The sequence below is a fragment of the Macaca fascicularis genome, chromosome 15, assembly GCF_037993035.2.
Source record: "Macaca fascicularis isolate 582-1 chromosome 15, T2T-MFA8v1.1".
NCBI classification, from domain to species: domain Eukaryota; kingdom Metazoa; phylum Chordata; class Mammalia; order Primates; family Cercopithecidae; genus Macaca; species Macaca fascicularis.
In genome coordinates this window covers 41,705,017-41,726,844 of record NC_088389.1, presented here as the reverse complement: position 1 = coordinate 41,726,844, position 21,828 = coordinate 41,705,017, and the positions used below count along the sequence as shown (strand labels likewise).

Here is a 21,828-nt window from a genome sequence, read left to right as displayed (position 1 = left end):
TTGATATTGGCACCTAATTTGCCCTCCTACCCTTATCTCAAGCCAGGGGGTAAAGAGGTGATCAATGTCACCTTTCCTTCTTTTACTTGCTTCTCTTTCCTCCTTTCTACATTTTGTTTTTTCTTTGATCATAACATAGTTTAAACAAAAAGAACAATAATTTTTTAAAAACATATTTTATTTTAAGTTCAGGAGTGCATGTGCAGGTTTGTTATATAGGTAAATTTGTGTCATGGAGGTTCATTGTACCGATTATTTTATCACTCGGGTATGAAGCCTGCCTTAATACGCTTTAGCCATTTTTCCTGATCTTCTACCTCCTCCCACCCCCTTCCCTGTGAATAGGCCCCAGTGTTGGTTGTTCTGCTCTATGTGTCCATGTGTTCTCATTATTTAGCTCTCACTTATAAGTGAGAAGATGTGGTATTTGATTTTTGGTCCTGCATTAGTTTGCTAAGGATGATGGCCTCCAGCTTCATCCACGTTCCTGCAAAGGATATGATCTCATTCTTTTGTATGGCCACATAGTATTTCATGGTATATATGTACCACATTTCCTTTATTCAGTCTATCATTGATAGGCATTTAGGTTGATTCCATGTCTTTGCTATTGTGAATAGTAAAAGCACTAATTTTAAACAGTCAATAAATAATAATGATAATGACCAGCTTGAAATCCTTCCTGCCCTCAGTTTTTGCCCCACCTGGCCCTCTCCTCTATTCTTACCTCTTGTTCTTCTTAATCTGTCTTATTCCTCTGTAACTTCTGTTAAAGTCTACCCCTTACCAAGTCAACCCCTCTGTTCCTTGCAATCTCCCCGTACCAGCCCTTGGCTAATGTAGCCTCTCGATTGAGTGCTTGTCTTTATTCCAGTCCAGCTGTTGCATTTTTGTTTCCTCCAAACAATATAGTGGCCAATATTATTTCACATTCTAACATGCTAGAGATGGACAAGAACTCAGAGATGGCTTTGGTTTAGGGACAAACAAGTTTGGTGATTTGTTCAAGGTCACAGGTAAATTCATACTTTATGCATTCAACAAATGAATACCAAGGACCCGCTATGTGCTCAGCAGTAGGCTAGGCTCTAGGAGTAAAGAAGGTACAAGATACAGCCCTTGCCTTAGGATCTAGAAAGTGCCAACAACATGAGGCAAGTGTTTAGAATACCAGATTGAAGGTCTGAATTTCTCTCCTTGAGTTCTGTTCTATGTTAATTTCAATCTTTATGGCACTCCAAAAGAGACTCAATCTCCTGGGTAATCTTTTAAATGAAGTAATAAAAATAAGTACCTCTCTTTTGACACTGCTACAAGTTCACAATTATTTTAATGCTCATTAGAGATTGGAATTTCCTTAGCCACATTTGTAGAAAGGCTGAGCAGGATGTATTTGTCTGCATTAAAAGATGAACAAGTGAACTTACAGAGTCCCAAAACTTGATGGAACCTAATCTCTAATATCAACACCTCTACCAAGAGATATTACCCTCTACCAGGAATTTCAGGCTCAGACATGCCTTCACTTCATGTCTTGAATCATGTTCCCCCAGGAAATACAGTGGGGGAATGAGGGCAGAAGACATGGAACTGACAAAAGTCAACAGGTTCTCTTCTAAAGCCAGTTGCCACTGTGGGCAACTAGAGCTCAGTCCCTCTGGGAAACTCTAGGAGACAGTGGAGAACATGCCTCAGAGTTATTGCAACTCTGGAAACTGGCACATGAATCCAACAACTCCACCATTAGTTTAGTGGTGCTTCCAGGGGCATTAATTCCTTGGTACTTTAAACTCGCCCTACATATGGACAGAGTAAGCATCCATGACCAGTATAACAAGCCTCAGGCAGAGAGTTGGCAGTGCAGTAAGCATCTTTCACAGCGTACAGGCCAGTGCCAAGAAGACAAAGGAAGGGCACATCATGTATCATACGCTACTTTCTTCAAAGCCACATTGTAGATGCAGGGTAGTGGCTACAGCTGGTGCACGGAAATACTGCCCGGCTGAAAACTCTCTTGGAGTTTGTTGCAGGGATGGGGGGACATATCCATGGTCCTGAATCACCAGTGCCTGCTTTAGCTGTGGTGCACTGCTAACTCATATTCACCCTCTTCCAGAAAGCACATTTCTGGTTTGCATTTTCTCTCTTGATTAGCATTTTGGAATCTTTATGTTCTCCTGTCACAGAAGAACCATTACTTTCACTTCATAATTTACAATATACAAAGGTAATACAATGTACTTTTTTAGAGTCCCAACACCTTTTCCGCAGATATGTTATCTCTCTTGGGCAATTTGAAGAGAGTGTGCTTCCTGTACTTTTTATACAGCTCCCCTTCTCACTAACCTTGTGCTTTACCTGGGCACCCCAAAGCAATGACTGCCCCGATTGCAAGGGCAGTGCAAAAAGAAGTTTGTAGACCCTGGTATTCCGGATGCTTCTATGCTTCTATGGAAACCAAATGAATCACCTTTCCGCACACTTTACTCTTTTTACTTGATGTTAAAATATCTATAGTTGTCAGTCTCACAGTTTATCAATGTGGAATCCCCTCTGGGGTTTACAGACACCAATCTGCCTTGTGCTAACCGGATGAATCATACTGACGAAGAAGAAAAATGACAAAAATGAGAAGGAGTAAGTGGAGAAGCATATATAAAATTGCAAAGTACTTTCTCCCCTTTCTTCCTTTTCCTGCTTTTTCTTCATAGTACTTGGCACCTTCTGGCACGCTAAGTAGTATACTTTTTAGGATAACTTATTGTACTCCTCCCTGTTCCACTAGATTACAAGCTTCAAGAGAGCAGAGCTATTTCTATTTTGTTTTATTTTATTTTGTTCACTGCTTTTCCTTCAACATATAAAAGTATCTGGTGCAGAATAAGCACTAAATAGATGTTGGTTGAATGAATGAAGACTTCTGTGAAGATTCTTTCAGAGCTACTAATGAAGATGAAAAGAAGAAGGAAAGTGGGAGGAAGTGGGGAAGTGAAGGAAGGAAAGGAGGGAAGAAGGAAAGAAGGAAAAAAGTTAAGAAGCAAATGAAGACATTGACAACACTTTCATGGGCACTTTTCATAAATGTTGTTTTATTTCATCTTCTGAGCACCCTGAAAGGCAGAAGCAATTGTTTGCTTTTCACAGATCGGAAAATTGAGATTTGATGCTTCCAGAATGAATAATAAAAGCCCTGCTGATCATATGTAGTAGCCAACTTCCCATTAAAAACAACCATCTCTGTAGTTAGACAGAATTTGTTTTGAACCTCAGTTTTGTCTTTTGCCAACTAGAATAACTTGGTCGAGTCACCTCTTTCTGAGTCTTCATTTCCAAATAAAGACTGTCATACTAAATGCACTGTTTATTGTGAGAATAAATGAGATTGCATATCAGAAGCCCTCGGGACACAGTAACAGCTCAATAAGTCCTCGGTACACAGTAACTGCTCAATAAATGTCAGTTTTCTCCCTACCACTCCACCCCTCCAACCTGCAACTCCCTGAGCTTCCCAAATGCTTCAAGCCCTGGTTGTCAACACCATTCAGTAATAACCAGGAAGAGGAGAGTTTGGTGGAGAAATACAAGTTTAGGCCCTCCTCTATTTGTCTCGGGAAGGTTTTAGGCAGGCTGTGCCTCGATAATATATGAGCTGGCAGTGAAAAGCCTAACTCCCGTGTTTTACTTTTATTTGCAACGTTCCCCTTCAGACCAGCTTCCCGATGGCAATCAGCACTCTGTCAGAGCTGGCACAGGCTACGGGGGAAGTGCTGTTCTTTCAGCTGCTTTGGCAAAGCTTCACTGAGCACCAGGACCTGAACAGAAAATCAAACCTCCTGATAACACAATGCTGTCATTTCCAGGCATTGCTGTTGGGAGCTGGGGGAGGTGGTAAGCAGGACAGATACAGGGGTGCTGGGCCCAGGGGGAGAGTGGCAGCTTGACGTTATACACTCACTGATATCAGAGTTTGCTGTAGTTTCTGGTATGAGCTTTTGCTGCCAACTATTAGAAGGCAAGTTCCTCCATCTCTGTGTTCAGATGCCCACTTGTAAAGTAAGAAAGATGGATTCAAGGATTGTGAATGTGTCTTTTCTATGCAGCAGAAGAGGCTCAGGATCAGAAGTCAGAAGCCTTGGATTTTAATTCACTGTAGACATGGGGGTAATTCACTCCCCCCATTTAGATCTCCTCTTCTTTGTGGCAGCTCTCTTGATCTCCCTAGGCTCCTCAGTTGGAAGTAGAAGGGGTTGGAATTCCACATAAGGGATCTCCTGGTTTGTCAAGTCAGCTAAAATCCAAGTGGCTATGCATTAGCTTGGCTAGCTTGGCTATCAGAGACTCCTCCCTCCTCTATCCCTGCTTGCCCTTGTCTTCCAGGCAACAACAGCCTCCTGACCTGCATGGAGGATGGGCTGTGGTCCTTCCCAGAAGCCCTGTGTGAGCTCATGTGCCTCGCTCCACCCCCCGTGCCCAATGCAGACCTCCAGACCCCCCGGTGCCGAGAGAATAAGCACAAGGTGGGCTCCTTCTGCAAATACAAATGCAAGCCTGGATACCATGTGCCTGGATCCTCTCGGAAGTCAAAGAAGTAAGTGGGGTTGGAAATGCAAACTCATGGGCTCTGGGAGGACAAGTTAGGTTCAAATGCCTTGCACTCATTTCTTCACTGGAGGCAATGCCTGCCATTCATCCCATTCTGTTCTGTGAGAAGCTAGAAGGATTTGTTAATAATATTAGCTTTGGGTCAAACAGAACAAACTTTAAGTTTCAGCTTGGCTGCCTAATGGCGATGTGATCTCAGACAAGTGACTTTACTTCTCTGCACTTCCCTTTTTTTTTTTTTTTTTTTTTAGCAATAAGAAAGGTACGATAATAACAGTTACAACATAAGGTTCCTATGAAGAACAAATGAACATGTGCATGTAAAGTGTTCACAACGTGCTTTGCACATAGTAGTTGTTCAGTAAATGGTGGATAATCATAGCATCATGGTTCTAACACCCATCAGAACACTCTGTAAAAAAGGGGAGAGAACCTGGGGCTGGAAGGGCCTGAGTTTTGTGTCAATCTACATGTAGCTGGAAGCCTGACATTTCTGCCTGCTCTTGCTAAAAGAGTTCTGTGGATGAATTATCCTTAATCCCTACACAGGCCCCACCACCACCCAATAGGTCAGGTGGGGAATCAAAAATAGGAAATAGGAAATGGGGGCCCAGCTGGTGGTGTTCATGCAGGGCATGGATCTAGCCAATTGGTCCTTGAGATGTCTCCTCTTTGATCCTTTCCTTGAAGACGGGCCTTCAAGACTCAGTGTACCCAGGATGGCAGCTGGCAGGAGGGAGCTTGTGTTCCTGTAACCTGTGACCCACCTCCATCAAAATTCCACGGGCTCTACCAGTGCACTAATGGCTTCCAGTTCAACAGTGAGTGTAGGATCAAGTGTGAAGACAGCGACGCCTCCCAGGTAAGCGTCCTGGAACTTGAGGTTGATACCATGGTCCCTTTCCTTTCTGCTTACCAAAAACTAGCCTATACTTCAGGAACCACTTTCTCCAAGAGACTGTCTAACTAGGCTCAAGTTGTATAATGGCAGTGTCAACAGTGCAGAAGTTAAGAAACTGGGCTCTAATTATCTACTTTCATAATCTCTCTGAACCTCATTTTCCTACCTGCAATACCATATTTTATTTGCTCAGAGATTCTTAGCTTTGAATTTTTTTAAGCATTGGAACTTTTATGAAGGAAATCATACATGGAATCCCAATGTATGAAGTTGATAAAAGTTAAGTTCCTCAAACAGGAATGGCCAGGGCTCTTTTGCCAGTTTGCTACCACCATTACCACCCATGTTGGTCCTTGAAGTATTTAAAATCACAAGACTGCCACTATACTTAGACATCAATTGGCTCCTGAAGCATAAGGAAAAAGGGGACCATATAGATGAGAAGTACAGTTTTGAGAACACCGTGGAAGACAGGAAGAGCAGAAGGAGAAAGGTTTGAATTTTATCTCAATGCACATGTAACTGAGAGCAAGTCCAACACTTCTGCCTGCCTCTGCTGAAGGAATTTTCCTCAAATCCTACACATGCTCAAAAGGACAGTATGGGAATCAAGAATAGGAAAAAGAAACAAAAGGCTGAAAAAACCTTAAGTCCACAAGGAGCTCCATCTCCATCAAAGCAACCATGTAGAGTTGATAACCCAAGTCCTGTGTGTCACAGGTGTGCAAGGATCATCAGCCAGGTGGGGACAGATTTCAGTGCTGGCATCGTCTTCAATCAGTCTTTATTGGTCTTTGTTATTTCATGTTAGCCTCCAAATACCAGGCACTACCAAACCACCGTTCTGAATCCCTCTCACTCCCTCCACATCCAAGCAATTACCGAGTCATACCCATTCTCCCACCACAGCATCTCCTGAAGCTGTTCTCTTTTGTCCCCAATGCCACTACCCTGACTCAGGCCAACATCATCTCTTTGATGAGCCACCATGCAGCTTCTTGATCATTTTCCTGTTTTCATTGCTGTGCCTCTTTCCAGTACCTTCTTCACATTTCAGCCAGAGTGATTTGAGCAATTATGTTAATCTCTCTGAACCAGGAGCCCCCATCCCTTAGGATAAAGTCCCAACTCCTTAGGGTGGCATTTAAGACCCTTCCCCCATACCAATAAGATGGATCTTCCTTCCCCACCTCTGCATTCTCTACCTTAAAAAGAGTTATCCTTGTACCTTTTTCAGCTGCCTGACACCTCATCTTCCTTCGCAATTTAGCCTAGGCACGCTTTCCTGCGGGAGCCCTTCCTCAATGTCCCTTCCACTGCTGGGCTCCGTGGCCCTCCTCAGGCTTCCCCCATGCCCCTCCTCAGATTCCCCCTCACAGCATTGGCCACACTGCGTTGTCACTGCCTGCTTTCATTCCACATCCCCACACTAGGCTGTGAAACAGTCCTTCACTGCATCTGCACCCGTCCTTGTGCCTTCAGCACTTAGGACAGTGCCAGGCACCTAGTAGGTACTCAGGAAATGTCACCAGAACTAAGGGCAGGAGGAAGGACCACAATGAACATCAAAGGCGGGTTCCTCCTTTTACAGATGAGAAAACCAAGACTCAAAGAGGTTACTCAACTCCCCATGGTGACACAGCTGTCATCGGCCGAGTCACAGTCAGAATCCAGGTTCCCCTGTCTCCAACTGTAAATGGGCTGAGTCCAGTAGGCACCACCTGAGAATCCTGCTCTCATACATTCATGGCATCTGTGTCCATTCATGGGAGTCATTCCCATCCTTGACTGCCAGGGAGGCAGAAGCCAGTGCCGGAACAAACAAAGGCTAGAAATTACCATGGCCTCTTGCAGGCCGATCAGCTTCCCTCTCACTCCCTTACATAAAACTGTTGCTAACAGTTACCCAAACTGATGAGCCAAATAATATTCTGGCTGCGGTCATGTTATCAAACTGAAACTCAGCCTGCCTGGGGCCTTCCAAGTAACTTTCATGGCCAGTTTGTATTTAAAGGAGAAGAAAATGTAAATGTATCAGATGACTCAAGCAGCTCTGTTTGGCAACTAACGGAGAGGCTAGTCGCAAAGGAGCAGGGTATTGCTCGTCTGCTTAAAGAATGAGGGTGTGCGTGCCAAATGGACTCCTAATACAATTGACATTTCTACTTTGTACTGAAAATGAATTTCCTCTACCCTCAGACCAGGGGCCTGAGAGCCAAATCTAGTATTCACCTCAGATTCCCTCTTGCTGCCTATAAACATAGCAGAAATGCATGGCCCAGAGCATCTTGAATCAGCTTGTATGGAGCAGGGATTCTTTGCTTTCCAAACAAGTTTCAGATCCTGACGGGAAAGGACAAGGGCTATTGTAGGGGAGATTCACACACTCTCTTCCACTGCCACTAAAAGCAAATACAAACCTCACTTTATTCATTCTTTGGGAGCCAGTATAACACTGGATCTGTAGTTTGAGTTCAAATCCCAGCTTCATTACCTAGTCACTGGAGGCCAAGTTACTTAACTCTTTAAGCTTCACTTTCCTTGTATATAAAATGAGGAGAAAGAATACTACATACCTCATAGTTTGTTTGTGAAGATTAAATGAGGTAATGAAAATAGAGCATGTCTATGGGTACCCACTGGCCTTGTGCAGTGCAAAACCTATGCAATCATATGTGGTAGCCCTGGGGACTAGACAAATGAACTAGCCTGCTTTAAGGTCACTCCAGTGGTGAGACTCCCCTATGCTCTATGTGAGCTCCTGGAGGGCCTAGAAACACAACAGATCGCAACCTAGCCCTCTGCTGGCTAGCTCTAAATACTGAGAAGTTTTCTGTTCTCTGCATATGGCTAGTCAGTTTTCCCAGCACCATTCATTAAATAGGGAATCCTTTCCCCATTGCTTGTTTTTGTCAGATTTATCAAAGATCAGATGGTTGTACATGTGTGGAGTTATTTCTGAGGCCTCTGTTCTATTCTATGGTCTATATATCTGTTTTGGTACCAGTACCATGCTGTTTTGGTTTCTGTAGCCTTGTGGTGTAGTTTGAAGTCAGGTAGTAGGATGCCTCCAGCTATGTTCTTTTTGCTTAAGATTGTCTTGGCTCTATGGGCTCTTTTTGACTTAAAACCTAGATAACAGTTTGATAGGTGCAGCAAACCACCATGGCACCTGTATACCCATGTAACAAACCTGCATGTTCTGCACATGTATCCCAGAACTTAAAGTAAAGCAAAAAAAAAAAAAAAAAAAAAACTGAGAAGGAGGCACCCATCCTGCATGAGGCCAGAGTGTGGAGTAAACAGACCAGCATGAGCCGTAGTCAAACCCACTCCCTTGCTTAAATAAACCTGTAGAATAAATAGTACTGTAGCTCCTGTAGACCAGCACTTCCCAGTAGAACTTTCTGCCGTGATACAAATGATCCATATCTGTGCAAATGATGACCACTAGCCGCGTGTAGCTATGGAGCACTTGAAACATGGTTGCAGCGAATGAGCAACAAAATGTTAACTTTTATTTAATTTAAAATATTCAAAGTTGAAGGTAAATAGCCATACTTGTACAGTGGCTACCATATCAGACAGTCCAGCTCTAGCACTTATGGTATTCTTGTCTGTTTAAACCAGCACAGAGAACCTTAATGATATCAGCTTTCTTTGTCTTTGTTTTTGAGTGTCTAATGTATACCAAGTTGCTGCTGCAGGCTTGCTCTCTTTTGACAGCTCACAACATACAGTTGGAAAAGAAACAGAATCCCCATTTTACAGATGCAGAAAGAAGGCCTGGGGAGGCTAAGTTCTTGCCCGTGGCGACAAAAGAGCAGGTGGTGGTCTTTCTGATCCCTAGCTCTGCTCTTTCCACTGCTCCCAACATTTTCAGGGCAGACCAGCAGCGAAAGGCAGAGATTTTATCCCCAGGGGGTGAGGAGCTACTCATCTCAGGGTTTAATGCAGCTCAGATGGCCCTAAGCTGGTTGATGAGATAACATAGGCCTGGCTCGCTGTGAGAAGCACTGTGGGGGGCTTTATAGGTGATTCAGGGAGTGGCCAGCCTTGGGATGGGGACGGGGTCTTTGGAAGATGCATCAGCAGGGGAGGAAAAAAGCTAAAGGTGCTTTGTGGGCAAAGTGATGCACCTAATGATGGATTTCAGCAACTCAGCAGGAGCAAGAGAGAAAGGGTGTGGTGGAATCTACAACACACCCAGCTCATTGCACAGATCACAGAAGGTGTCTCTGAAAGCCTTTCTGCCACAAGGGGTGTAGACCTGCACTCTCCATTTGTGAGCCCTGCCAACGACGAGGTATAGCTCACATATGTGCAGTGCCTCAGCTAGGTTTTCATTTCCGGGTTGTTAAATGTTTGGCCAGCACCCAGGATGTCCTAGAGGAGTTCAGAAGAGTCACAGGCCCATGTGATGTTAGAGGTAGGCAGGACCTCAGAGACCCCCACTGCAGCCCGCTTGTTTTACAGATGGGAGCCCTAAAGCCCAGAAAGGGAAAGAGACTTACCCTGAGTCGTACAAGCAGAGCCAGGTCTTAAACTACGTCACTTCGTAATTCACACTTTCCACTCATCCTCCCTCGTGGGGCAACATGTCACCCCTGTACCTACCTTGGAGGATACAAAACGCATAGGAGGGCATTGACTGGGAACAGAGACAAATGATTCACAGCAGTTGAAATATAACGAGCACTTACTACATGCCAGTCACTGGGATGAGCACTTTAGACTGATTGCTTCATTTAAGCCCCATGGCATCTGGCATTACTGCCCCATTTTACAGATGGGGAAGCTGGTGTAAACTGATTTGCCCTGTCTTATACAACCAGATGTGGTGGAACTGACACTCTTGTTATTAAGTCAGCATGCCTCCAAATCTTAGCCATCTAGCTCCTGCACTTGCTGCCTGGGTTTTTCTTGCTCGGATGCTGCTACATTTCTTCCTGCTATTATTTTGTTTATTTTCGTGTCTTCTAAGGAGAAGAAACCTAATACTTCTCCCTCTTTCTTCCTCTTCTCTTCTTTTCCTTCATCCTACTAGGGTACAACAGCTTACAGTCAAGAGACATGGTCCTGACATTGGCAACCTCTCTGACTTGGGCACATTACCTCCCCTTTCTGGCTGCTGTCATTTCTAAAATGCACTGCTGGTGGGGTTTATTCTAAACTTCTCTTAGAGACAGTACAGTAGAGTGAGTAAGAACCTCATCTGACAATTACAGAGCTCAGTATGTGTGTTAGGCTTTAAATGCTTTATATAAATGGACTCATATGATCCTCATGATCACTCTCTCAGGTAGTAGACTCCATGCCCATTTAGCAATCAGGGAACTTGAGGAGGCATAGAGAAGTTAAAGAACGTCCCCAAATCTACCCAGCTGGGAAGTTGCCAAGCTTGCATTTGAATTCAGGCAGTTTGACTTACACCCAGGCTCTTAAAACTATGACACGAGCATCATTCGAAAACTCACTTCTTTGCTTTCTAACAGTCAGTTCCCAAGTCTGCAAAAATAATATAATTTCACTCTACTGTATTGTTCAAGTGATTTTTAAAGCACTGAGCATGTTATAGGTGTTTGATAATATTATTATATGCCTTCAGCTCTCTGTGGATCTGTGTAGCTAAAGCAGCAGGGAAGTTAGAGCTCAATATGCTCTTGTAAAAACAGATGCACAGGCACAGAGAGGCAAACTGTTTTGCTGAGAGATATTCAGTCCTCTTATAAGAGATTTCACCTTAGCATGAAGAATTGTACATTTGGAGTCAAACATACTCAGTCAGTTCCCTGACAACACCCAGAAAAAGTACCCTCTGGTCTTCCCAGATTGCAGCTTCAATTATGCCAGATCTTCTCTGGTCAAACTAGACTCAGTCAGCAATAATCGACTATGAAGTTCTAAACCAGGTGGTAGGCAATTTCTGAATGCACTAGCATCTACTCTTAAAGAAGGATTTAAAAATCCAAAGAGGCTCCAGAAAGTCTGCTGTGCAGAGGGCACAGCAAGGGCAAAGATGTGGAGGTGGGAAAGCAAGAAAAGTTTGCAGGAGAAACAAAGCGATTCACTTGTCTAGAAGGAAGGATATGTACATAGCAAGAGATGGAGCCAGAAATGTCATCTGGATTCCACTGTAGAAGCCCTGAAGTGCCAACCTACCAGTATGCCTCGTTCTGAAGGCTAAGGTGTCTTAGCAAAAGGATGCTACATATTTTTAAAAGCAAATTTCGCAACACAAAGTACCAGATGAACTGGGCAGGAGAGAGATAAACCAATGGTAGCAAAACCAGTGCTTTATGCTCCCACCTTTCATTCATGGTGGGGCCTCCCCAGTGTGAAACTCCATGAGCAGACTCCGGCTACTTCTAATACATTCTCTGTTACAAACTAAGCTCTCCAGCCAGCCCTGGCCCAAGTAGTGCTGAGGTCTGCAGCCCTTCAGGGGCTGGAAGCCAAATGCATCACAGGCCCAGGCCAAGGCTCCAGGAAATTGGGGTCAATTTCCTACTCCCCAGAGGGCCCAGGAGAATCATGGGGCCTAGAGCCTGGGGCTCTGAGAGGGAGAGTCTGGGTTCTTTGAAGCCACATGAAGCTGCGTAACTTTGCCATGAGCCCCTACAGAACCTCTGGGAGTGAACTCTGCAAGCCGCCTTGCAGCTGCATGCTCAAGATGGGCCACCCTTCTCCCAAGGCCAGAGAGGTTTCCATTGCAATTGCACCCTCCTTCTGCCGGCACAGGAGAGGCCTGGAAAGGGGCCCCTTTCTCTTCCAATCCTGTATCTTTGCAGCTGTTTTCTCACATAGGGGAGCCTCAGCTTACATCAGTTCTTTTAAGGAGTTTATTCATTTTCTCATGCATTCATTCATAATTTATTCCCTCATTCATTCATTTCTTCATTTACTCACTTGTACATTTATTTCCTCATCCACGCATTCATTTATTTTCTTATTTCTTAAAGAAATACATTCTATCACTCTCCACCAATTCTTGTTATGAACAAACAAGAATTAAACAAACAATTCTTGAATGAACAAAAATGTCTATTAAGTGATGAATGAATGCACTGAGTGGCCTGGACCTGTTAGGCATTGTGGAAGACCCTGAGGATAAAAGGTTGAATAGGACACCGGCCTGGGGCTTGAGGAGCTCATTGTCTTGTTGCAAAACCGATGATAAACAAATAGGTAATGTCTTGTCAGAGACATTTAGGTAGTGCCCCATGCAGAATTGAGGTGGCACGAGAGCAGGATGGGTTGTGCCAGATAAGGTGTTTGCAAGGTAGACAAGGCGGGTGGGTAGGAAACATAGCAGACGGAAGGAGCAGTGAGCATGAAAGCACAACATATGATGCCTTCACGAGTGCAGGCAATTTAAACTGAAGTTCAAGGTTGGTGGTGGTGCTGTGGAGAGCAAGAAACTGGAGAATTAGGCAGAATTAAGGCTGGGAGGGTTCTGGAGCCAGCACAGGAGTTTGCATGGAAGTTGAAGGTCACAGGAAGCCATTGCATAAATTTTTGCATTGGTGGAGCACAGCCAGCTCCTCTGGCCTCATGTCAAGTTTCTCATCTTATTATAAGCCTGAAAGGAGTAGAGAATATATAGCTTGTTCTTAGATCCTTCAGAATGTGGGTCCCCTGCACAGAAACCACCTGTGATTCTCCATTTCTTTTTCATAGAGTCTAAACTACTTACGTTGGCATTTAAGGCTCCACACTTTATCTGTGTTACCAGCTCATCTTCCCCTTCTTCATGCCTTGAGTCATACAATTAGAACCACACCAGGCCCTCCAACATGCACCATGTTTTTCATTGTTTGCACATGCCCTTCCATCTTCCAGGAGTGTCTTCTGTTCCTTTTCTGCCTGCAATTCCATGCATCCTTGAAAATCCCTTTCCATATATCATTTCCTCTAAGTGGCCTTCCCTGATTGTCCCCTCATAACCAGTTATTCTTCCTTGTGTACTCACAGCACTGGTATAATATTTAATCTGCCTCACTGAGCACAGTCACAGTGACATGGCTGGTGGCTCACATGACTGCCATTCCCACTAGCCCGCAGAGGCGGGCACTGGCTGTCTTCACTTCTGCACCCCACAGAGCTGGGCACAGATTGGACACTAAGGAATCTTACTTGAATTAACTTTCTGAAATTCGGAAGTTGGAAGGGGACTTCAAGAAGGGATTATGTCTTCAAGCTGCATTTGCCTAATGCTTTGCAGAAGATCGACAAACTGTAGTTCCCTGTTTTAAAGAATTGGGAGGAAAGCACAGATACAAATACCCCCATATCACCCTCTTCATGCCATTATTGTTGGAATGGAATGGAATGGAATAGAATGGAATGGAATGAAAGAAAGAAAGAGAAGATCAGGAAAGGAAAAGAAATGTCTTGGAAGAAAAAGCTTCTCAACTAGACTCAGATTACTTAGTCAACATATGACAGAGCCCTGACATAGGATACTTTCTCACTATTTAAGAGGAAGCAAACTTTAGTGCTCCTCATTAACCCATGCACTTACTCTCTGTGTCAGTCAAGGAGCTGATGGGCTCCTACCCTCGCAATTAAAAAAAAACTCTCACACACAAATCAAAACTATAATTGGCTCTGATTGAAATTTCTGAAAGACTACTAAGCTTGGACTGGCATTCTGGAAGGCCTTGAGCAAGTTTCTTCCCGGTCTGAGTCCTCAGTTTTCCAATATATAAAATGGAAACACACTAACAATACCTCCTTTTCAGGGTGGTTGAGTTTCAACCATTGTTAAGAAATTGTTTTGGAACACTTCAGAGCTCTGGAGAGATGAAAAATTGTTTTCTGTTTTATTCTGAATAGCTTATTCAATTGGGGCTGGTGTCTCTCTTGGTCCTGACTGTGTTTCTCTGTTGTTCAGGGACGTGGGAGCAACATCATTAATTGCCGGAAAGACGGCACCTGGAGTGGCTCCTTCCATGTCTGCCAGGAGATGCAAGGCCAGTGCTCGGCCCCAAACCAGCTCAACAGCAACCTCAAACTGCAGTGCCCTGATGGCTATGCCATAGGTATGGTGGGCCCAAGAGGGGAGCAGTAGGAGGGGAAATTCCTTCCAGCAATTCAGGGCTAATGCCTGGGTGGGTCATTGAACACCCTGGTCACATGAGTTCCTGCATAGGCACTATGGAAAGAGAGATGAATGAGTGTAGACCATGCCCTCCCAAGAAGAGAATCAGGGACAAGGATATGATGACCCAGTGGTGGGTGAGTGTAAACAGTTACACCAGAATACAGAAAAGCTGTCAGGTGCCTGCGGGGGGGACACAGAAGACTCCCAGAGGAAGGGATGCTTATGTGGGGATTTGAAAAAGCTTGTCGGGGAAGAAATGCTATTGCAGGCAGAAGAAACTCTGTGACTGAGGAGCAGGAGTTATGAAAGCACACATCACATTTAGGGAAGCAATAGTAGTCTAGTACAGCTGCTTTTATTATTAATTTTAAAATTTGCATCATACTAAACATTCATGAGTACCTGATATAGTTCAGGCCCTTCGTCAAGCACTTGAAAGGCATTATATCTTATTCTCGCAATAACCTTTAGTAGATGAGGGCATCAAAACTTGAGGGGATAATGGAACATGCTCCCAAATCCTGAGACCCATCCCATTCCAAAGCCTGACTTTTTTCTGTGGCATCTCAGCTGCATCCAAGATGAGCATAAACTGCATTTTCAAAATACTCTTTGTATGGTGACAGGCCAGCTCAAGAAATACACACAGTGAGGAGAGACAAGCTGGGAATGTATGCCAGGGATTTGCCTCGTTGAAACCAGGTATCTGGACGGATGCGTTAATCACAAGCACCACAGCTTTCCAGGGTACTCAGAGTGCAAGGAGTGTGACCTCATTTAAGGGCAGTGATGCTGACCTTTTGGGCTGATTCCCTAATTGACCATGATGAAAAGCCTAGGGAACTGAATGTCCTTTCTCCTGGCCAATATGATTTATGGAGCAATCGCCAGGGATGTCTGCTGTAGAAGGTTATCTGAATGTGCAGAGACCCAACATGATTTTCATCCAGCAAACAGAGAGTTATCACTGCATGTCCAGAAGCAAGGCCTGTGGTTGGAGAGGGAAAGTTCATGGGGACTGTCCGTCTCTTTTTGAAGATGAAAACACATGCACTCAGATAGCAGAAGTTCTTCACCTTAACTTACAGTGGGAATCAGCACTCTTGCATTTAGCCCAAGACACTGGCTCCTGCATGGGTCAGAAAACACCAAAGCACATGATTGCTCTCACTGATGGTTTGGAAGGTACTTTAAGATCTTATACAGCCATCAATTCATCTTGTGTGTAAGTTCTTATACAGCATCTTGTAATGCTGACCAGGAGGGTTGCAGAGAGATGGGATCTTATAGGACCTGCTAATATAGGCATTCTAGAAGGTGGGGCAACACGTGTTGCCGTGGTGAGCAGCATGGGCTGCACCATCCCAAGGCCAACACTTTCTTTCTCCTTTCCATCATTCCTGATAGGTGTGTGTGGTCCTGATAGGTGTGTATGTCTGTGAGGGGGTCCCAACCTCCAGCTCAATCATAATATGCAAGTGAATATTCATTCATACTCTTAACTGGCATTGAGTGGCCCTGTGAGAAAAAGCCTAATTAAGTGACCTTTAGGGAAAAACTACAGAAACAAATTTACTGCATATCTATACCCACTGACACATTCAAATACATTCACATGTTCATACATAAACACATGCCACATGCTGAAATGTTTCATAACCAAACAGCCCCAAACACATACATCATATAGTAAGCTCATGCCTAACACCTACACATCAGCCAAATACCACACAAATGCATCACTCACACAAACACATACACACACAGGTAGCACATAAACCTATACATAGCACTCACATGCAGTACATACAAATCTCATACTTCAACAAACGCAAACACATTTTATGTCCCAAAACATGTCAAACACACAGAAAGATGAACAAAAGGCAAACAAATCTCACAGACGCATTTACACATTTTATTCACATGTCTCAACTGTATGCAAATGAGTACAATACCTGGCTCTCTTCTCTCCATCAGAATAGTAGAGAAAAAGGGGAAGGGGTGGGAGGGTGGTATTTACCTACTTAGTATTTTCATGGTCAAAGCAGAAAGGGGAAAAAATCTATGTGATATTGCAACCTGAATTAACTCCCCTTTCCTGTACCCCAAGTCCCCACGGCTGGCGCCCAGATGTCCATCTTATGAACGTGATAATCCAGGGCAGATGATGAGTGCATAGGGACATTGGAGGAGAGCAGAGAGAAAAAGCCACACAGGGAGACAGGAAGGCTGAGGATGAGAGTGAGAAGCAAGGCAGGAGAGCAGTTGTTGCTCATCCACTCCTCAGCCCCAGCTGTATCCTCACTTTCCTTCAAATGCCCCTGACTTCCACCTCCCAGGCTGAGCCCTTCCCTGGGGAGAATCCACTTTGCCAAGGAGAGGGATTTGATCACTGGCCTTATAAGCAGGGGTGAGATATGTGTCGGGCTTAGGGGCTGGAGGGCACCTTCTGGAGTCACCCAGACCAGCTTCCCCTGCGTGCCTCCCCCAGGCCACCTGGGGAGGCTTCTGTGGCAGTTATGAGCCCTCAGAAAGTTGCTGCTGCTGCCACCAGGGCTGCCACCCTCCCTGCGCCTCCCGGGAAGGAGACGCAGAGGCCTGGTGAGATCACCACTCTGCAAGGATGCCAATTACGGCTCATATATCACAACACAGCAGCCTGGTCCTAAAGCCCCAGAGCTGGCGTGGGGGAGGGGAGCCTAGGAGAGGGAGACGCAGAGAAAGAGAAATTAAGACACGACTGCTGCATTGGACAGCAAGTGTCTCCTGTTTTGACCACAGGTTTTTTGGGTTTTTTTTAATTTTATATTTTTTTCCTCTCTTGGGATAAGATAGCCTTTGTCTATTTCTCAGAGGCTGCATTTTTTTTTTCAAAAGAATTTTATTATCACAGCCTTGTCTCATCTTTGCTACCTAAAAACTCCTTTAGAACTGGTCTCACGATAAAGCATACCCCATAAGCAGTTCCTCTGACTGCTTAGGGATCTTTGCTCCTTATTCTCATCACTCATCGTTTTTGTCTGCTTGTGTTGTCCCCATTTCTTGTCTCTCTGGCCCCTCACCATCTCTCCTGCTTCGATGGCTGCCTCCTTCTCTCCTCTCTCTGTGTGGCTGCATTGTATCGATTGTGGGGCCTGGAATTAGAGATGTGGCTCTCTCCTCAACAGCTTTGTGCCCTGAGCTTTGTGCCTTTTGGCTCTCCAGCCTGTGAAACGGATGTCATGACTGAAACAGGCTGGATTTGCAGGGAAATCAGGTAACATAGGAAAACCACTGGGTGGGGCCAGAAATTGCCCCTAGTCAGGCTCAGTGTCCCTGTGTTTGAAGTGAAGGGCTTCTACTCAGGAGGCCGAGGCGGGAGAATCGTTTGAACCCAGGAGGCGGAGGTTGCAGTGAGCCGAGATCGTACCACTGCACTCCAGCCTGGGTGACAGAGTGAGACTCTCATAATTAAAAAAAAAAAGTAAAAATAAATACAAATTTAAAAAGTGAAGGGCTTTTAAACATGGTCCTGCCTCTGCCACTCCATCCTTGCTCTTTCTTTAGATTTGTGAGCCTCTTAGACTAGAAAGGATGATAAGATGGCAACAGGAAGGGCATTGGATAGATTGTATATATATACATATACATATACATATACATGTATACATGCCTCTATGTATATTGCATGTTTATGTGTGTATGTATATGCATATCTATTTGTGCATGCCATGTTAGTCATTCAGCTTTTCATGGACTCATTACCTGATTTTTTTTTACAGCATATATATATACACACACACACACACACACACACACACACACACACATATATATATTCTACGTATATATGTATATTTGGAAGGGGGCTTCTAAAATGGCTAATACATACATATGTGTATTTGGAAGGGGGGCCTTTAAAATAGCTAATAGAATAGGATATTTAAAGAAAAGAGGTGACTTGCTTCTAGTGTTTGGAGGGTGGTTTTGATACTGACAGAGAAATGGCCTCCTTCAGGCCTAGTCGGATTCTGACCGGTTGTTTCTTTGCCCACATGAATAAATGCCTCTTTGGGGTACTGAGTACTTTCCATGGACTAGGCTTGATTTTTCAGATGACCGCAGGATGTGTGAGGTCAGGGTAGAGAATGAATGAGTTGAATTAGAGTCAACTTGCCAACCTACAGTCTGGAAGTCAACTGTCTTCACGCAAAAGTTCCTGGACCAAGGGCTTCTATGTAGTAGCCCTCTCTCTGTTACTCATTTACCCCTTCTTTGACTCATTATCTGATTTTTTAAAAATTCCTTTATCAATTTAATTCATAATTTACTCATTCACTTATCCATTTATGTACTTACTTCCTCCTTTATAAGATACCTAAATGCATATTCATCTGTCAGTCATCATGCCATTCATTTATCCATTAATTCATTCATTTTCTGATCCATTGATGTATTTATTCATTCACTGTCTCTTACACTCATTTCACATATACTTATTGAGTGCCCATAATCTGCCATGCATAGTGCCAAGCTCTGGACATAGAATGGGGACCATGGGTAGTACTGGCCCTATAGAATTATAGTCCAGCTGGGAAGAGAGCTATTGACATCACATTCACCAAGCAAACAGGAAACGGTCACATGACAATTCTGTCATGGGCACCTATGAGGGGCTTGGCCTGTCAGGAAACCATGGAGGTCTTCTCTGAGCAAGTGGCATGCGATTGAGGTCTGTGGGATCATTAAAAATGCACTTGTTAGAGTGGGAAGGGTCTTTAAGGCACAGGGAAGGGCAGGGATGAAACCCTGGGGAAAAGAAGCTGGTATTGCATTTATGTGCTCATCACTCACTCAGCCAGTGCTCTGAGCTCTCCCTGGGTGTCAGACACGGGGTTAAACTCCGAGATGAATCAGGCACATCTAATGATGGAGTACTCTCACTCAGTTGTGAAAATCAGGGCAAACTTCTTAGAAGAATTGAACTGGCCCTTGAATAATGGATAGAATTTGGTTATGGGAAGGCAGATTGGGGGACATTTCAGGATATGGGATGAACAAGAGAAGAAGGACAGAGGCTGAGAATTGTGGGACTCAGATGGAAAACCAAGTATAGTTCAGTCCGGTTGAACCAACCAGAAAGTGAAGGTGGTCAGTGAGAGAGAAGATTGACCAGACTGCAGGAGGCACTGAACGCCTAGAAAGGGGGCTGTATTTTGTTCTGGATGTGGGGAGCCTTGGAAAGGTGTTTGAGCAGAGGAGGAGCTTGATCAAACTAGGGTCAGGGCCAATGAGGGTGGCAGCAGGAACCAGCCAGATGGGAGGCATGTGAATGGAGTCAGGGAGACCAGAGGTGGCCCTGCCTGGGGAGCCTTCTCCTTCCCACTGCCTTGAGGTTGGGTAGCTGAGTCCACTGGGGACCAGGAAGTGGCAGGGCCCACTCTGCAGGAGGACAGTTTGCAGCTGTCGAGGGTCTGGGGCCTGAGCCGCTGCCTCATGCTGTGCTTCCCTCAGGGTCGGAGTGTGCCACCTCGTGCCTGGACCACAACAGCGAGTCCATCATCCTGCCAATGAACGTGACCGTGCGTGACATCCCCCACTGGCTGAACCCCACACGGGTGGAGGTGAGTGACCAGGGACATCTACCCACCTGCAGCTAAGGGGGAGGAAAATGATATTGTTAAGCACTTGCTATGTCCCGGGCCTGAGTTCATTCTTTCACATATATTATCTCATTTAATCATCACACCTGCCCTGTGGGTGTGTGTTGGGGGGAGGTGGGGTAGAGTGGGGAGGAGACTTACAATCATTTCTCTAGTCTTTAATTATTTAATACTTTCTCTCTGTCAGGACCTACGTGAAGGGCCTTTTATTTACTGTCCTACTAAATGCTGATATCAGCCTAGGAATAAACTGAGGCACCAATAACAGAGGTAGGGAGCATAGAGCCGGATTTCAGACCTGAGTCTGTCTGGCTGGAAAGTCCATACTCATAAGGATGGTGTTGTGTGGCTTCTCTGGTGCCCTCCCATGTAGCCTTGCACTTTACATAGCCTAGGTTTCTGGTGTCTTTCTCCAAGCTTTACCTGTTTCAGGGAAAGCAATTAATAGGTGTCTAGCAGACTAGTAATATCGGTTGTTTGTGGAGAACCTGCCATGTTCATGTGTCCAGTGCTTAGCACGAAGACTGTATTTCAGCCTCAGTACAGTTGTATGAAAGAGGGGTCATTGTTTGCATTTTCTAGTTGTGGACACTGGAATATCAGAAGTGAGGTGATGGGCCCTGAACCAAGGCTTGAACCCAAACCTGAGTCTGAGCCCTGTGTGTTTCCCACGGTATCAGGCCGGCATGCCCCCAGCCAGATGACTACAGAGGCCCCCACCTCGGGGCAGTGTCGGTTTGACTTTGAGATGGGCTGTTCCCACTCGCCTTTGTGTCACCCAATCAACTGGGGCCCCTGGAGCTGATGTAGGCCCTGCTTTTGTCCCCCGGGACATCACAGGTCCAGGCCTCATGTGTCACTCTGGGCACTGGCTCTTCACCCTGGAGAAACTGAAAGAAGGAGACCGGGGTTGGGGCGCGGGTGAGGTTTAGCTCTATGTCTCTCCACCAGACTACTGCCTGGGGTGCTGAGAGGCCACGGAGCCAGGGAGCTGCCATCTGCCTGCCTGCTAGAGATCACGCTTTGGATAGCTGGGCAGAACCTGATACTGGGTGTACTGTTTCTCAAATGCGCTGAGGGCACAATTGCCAGGGCTTACTCAGCACTCTGGGCGTATAGACCTGGCCAGACCTCCTCCACTCTTCTGTGTGCCCCGGCATACTCCTCCCCTCCTTTTTGCTTCCTCTTTCTCTTCTGCTCTCTCTTTTCCTGTCTCCATCTTACTCTCTCTAATTTTTTTCCTATCTCTGTTTTTCCACTCTGTTTTTCTCTCCTGCCTCTTCTGATATACCTTTCCCCTTGTTCTGTCTTCCTCCCTCCCATACTCTCCTTTCCATCATCCCCTCTGTTTCTCTCTTTCTCTGTCTGACTCTCCATATCCACAAGATAGCCCTGTTTCCCAAACCTCAAGCTCTGTCATCTGTTTCCTCCACCATTCCTGAACCAGAATTCCTGCACAGATTCCCCTGAATGCCCCATTGCGTCCTGATATGCTCACATACCCAGGCATGCAGGGAGCCCACATGTCAGAATCTCAAGGCAGCTAGAGATAATCAAGAACAGGCTCCTCATTG

At 45.0% G+C, this 21,828-nt stretch overlaps 1 protein-coding gene across 2 annotated transcripts in view; it reads left to right on the top strand.

Annotated features, from left to right (window-relative positions):
* PAPPA (pappalysin 1) overlaps positions 1-21,828 on the top strand; it is a 246,711-nt gene that overhangs the window by 195,391 nt on the left and 29,492 nt on the right. For both annotated transcript variants that reach the window (XM_015436678.4, XM_074016697.1), the window contains 4 exons: positions 4,378-4,588; positions 5,293-5,464; positions 14,400-14,547; positions 20,106-20,215. In XM_015436678.4, coding sequence (XP_015292164.2) covers positions 4,378-4,588; positions 5,293-5,464; positions 14,400-14,547; positions 20,106-20,215 — 641 coding nt within the window. The remainder of the gene's footprint in view (positions 1-4,377; positions 4,589-5,292; positions 5,465-14,399; positions 14,548-20,105; positions 20,216-21,828) is intronic.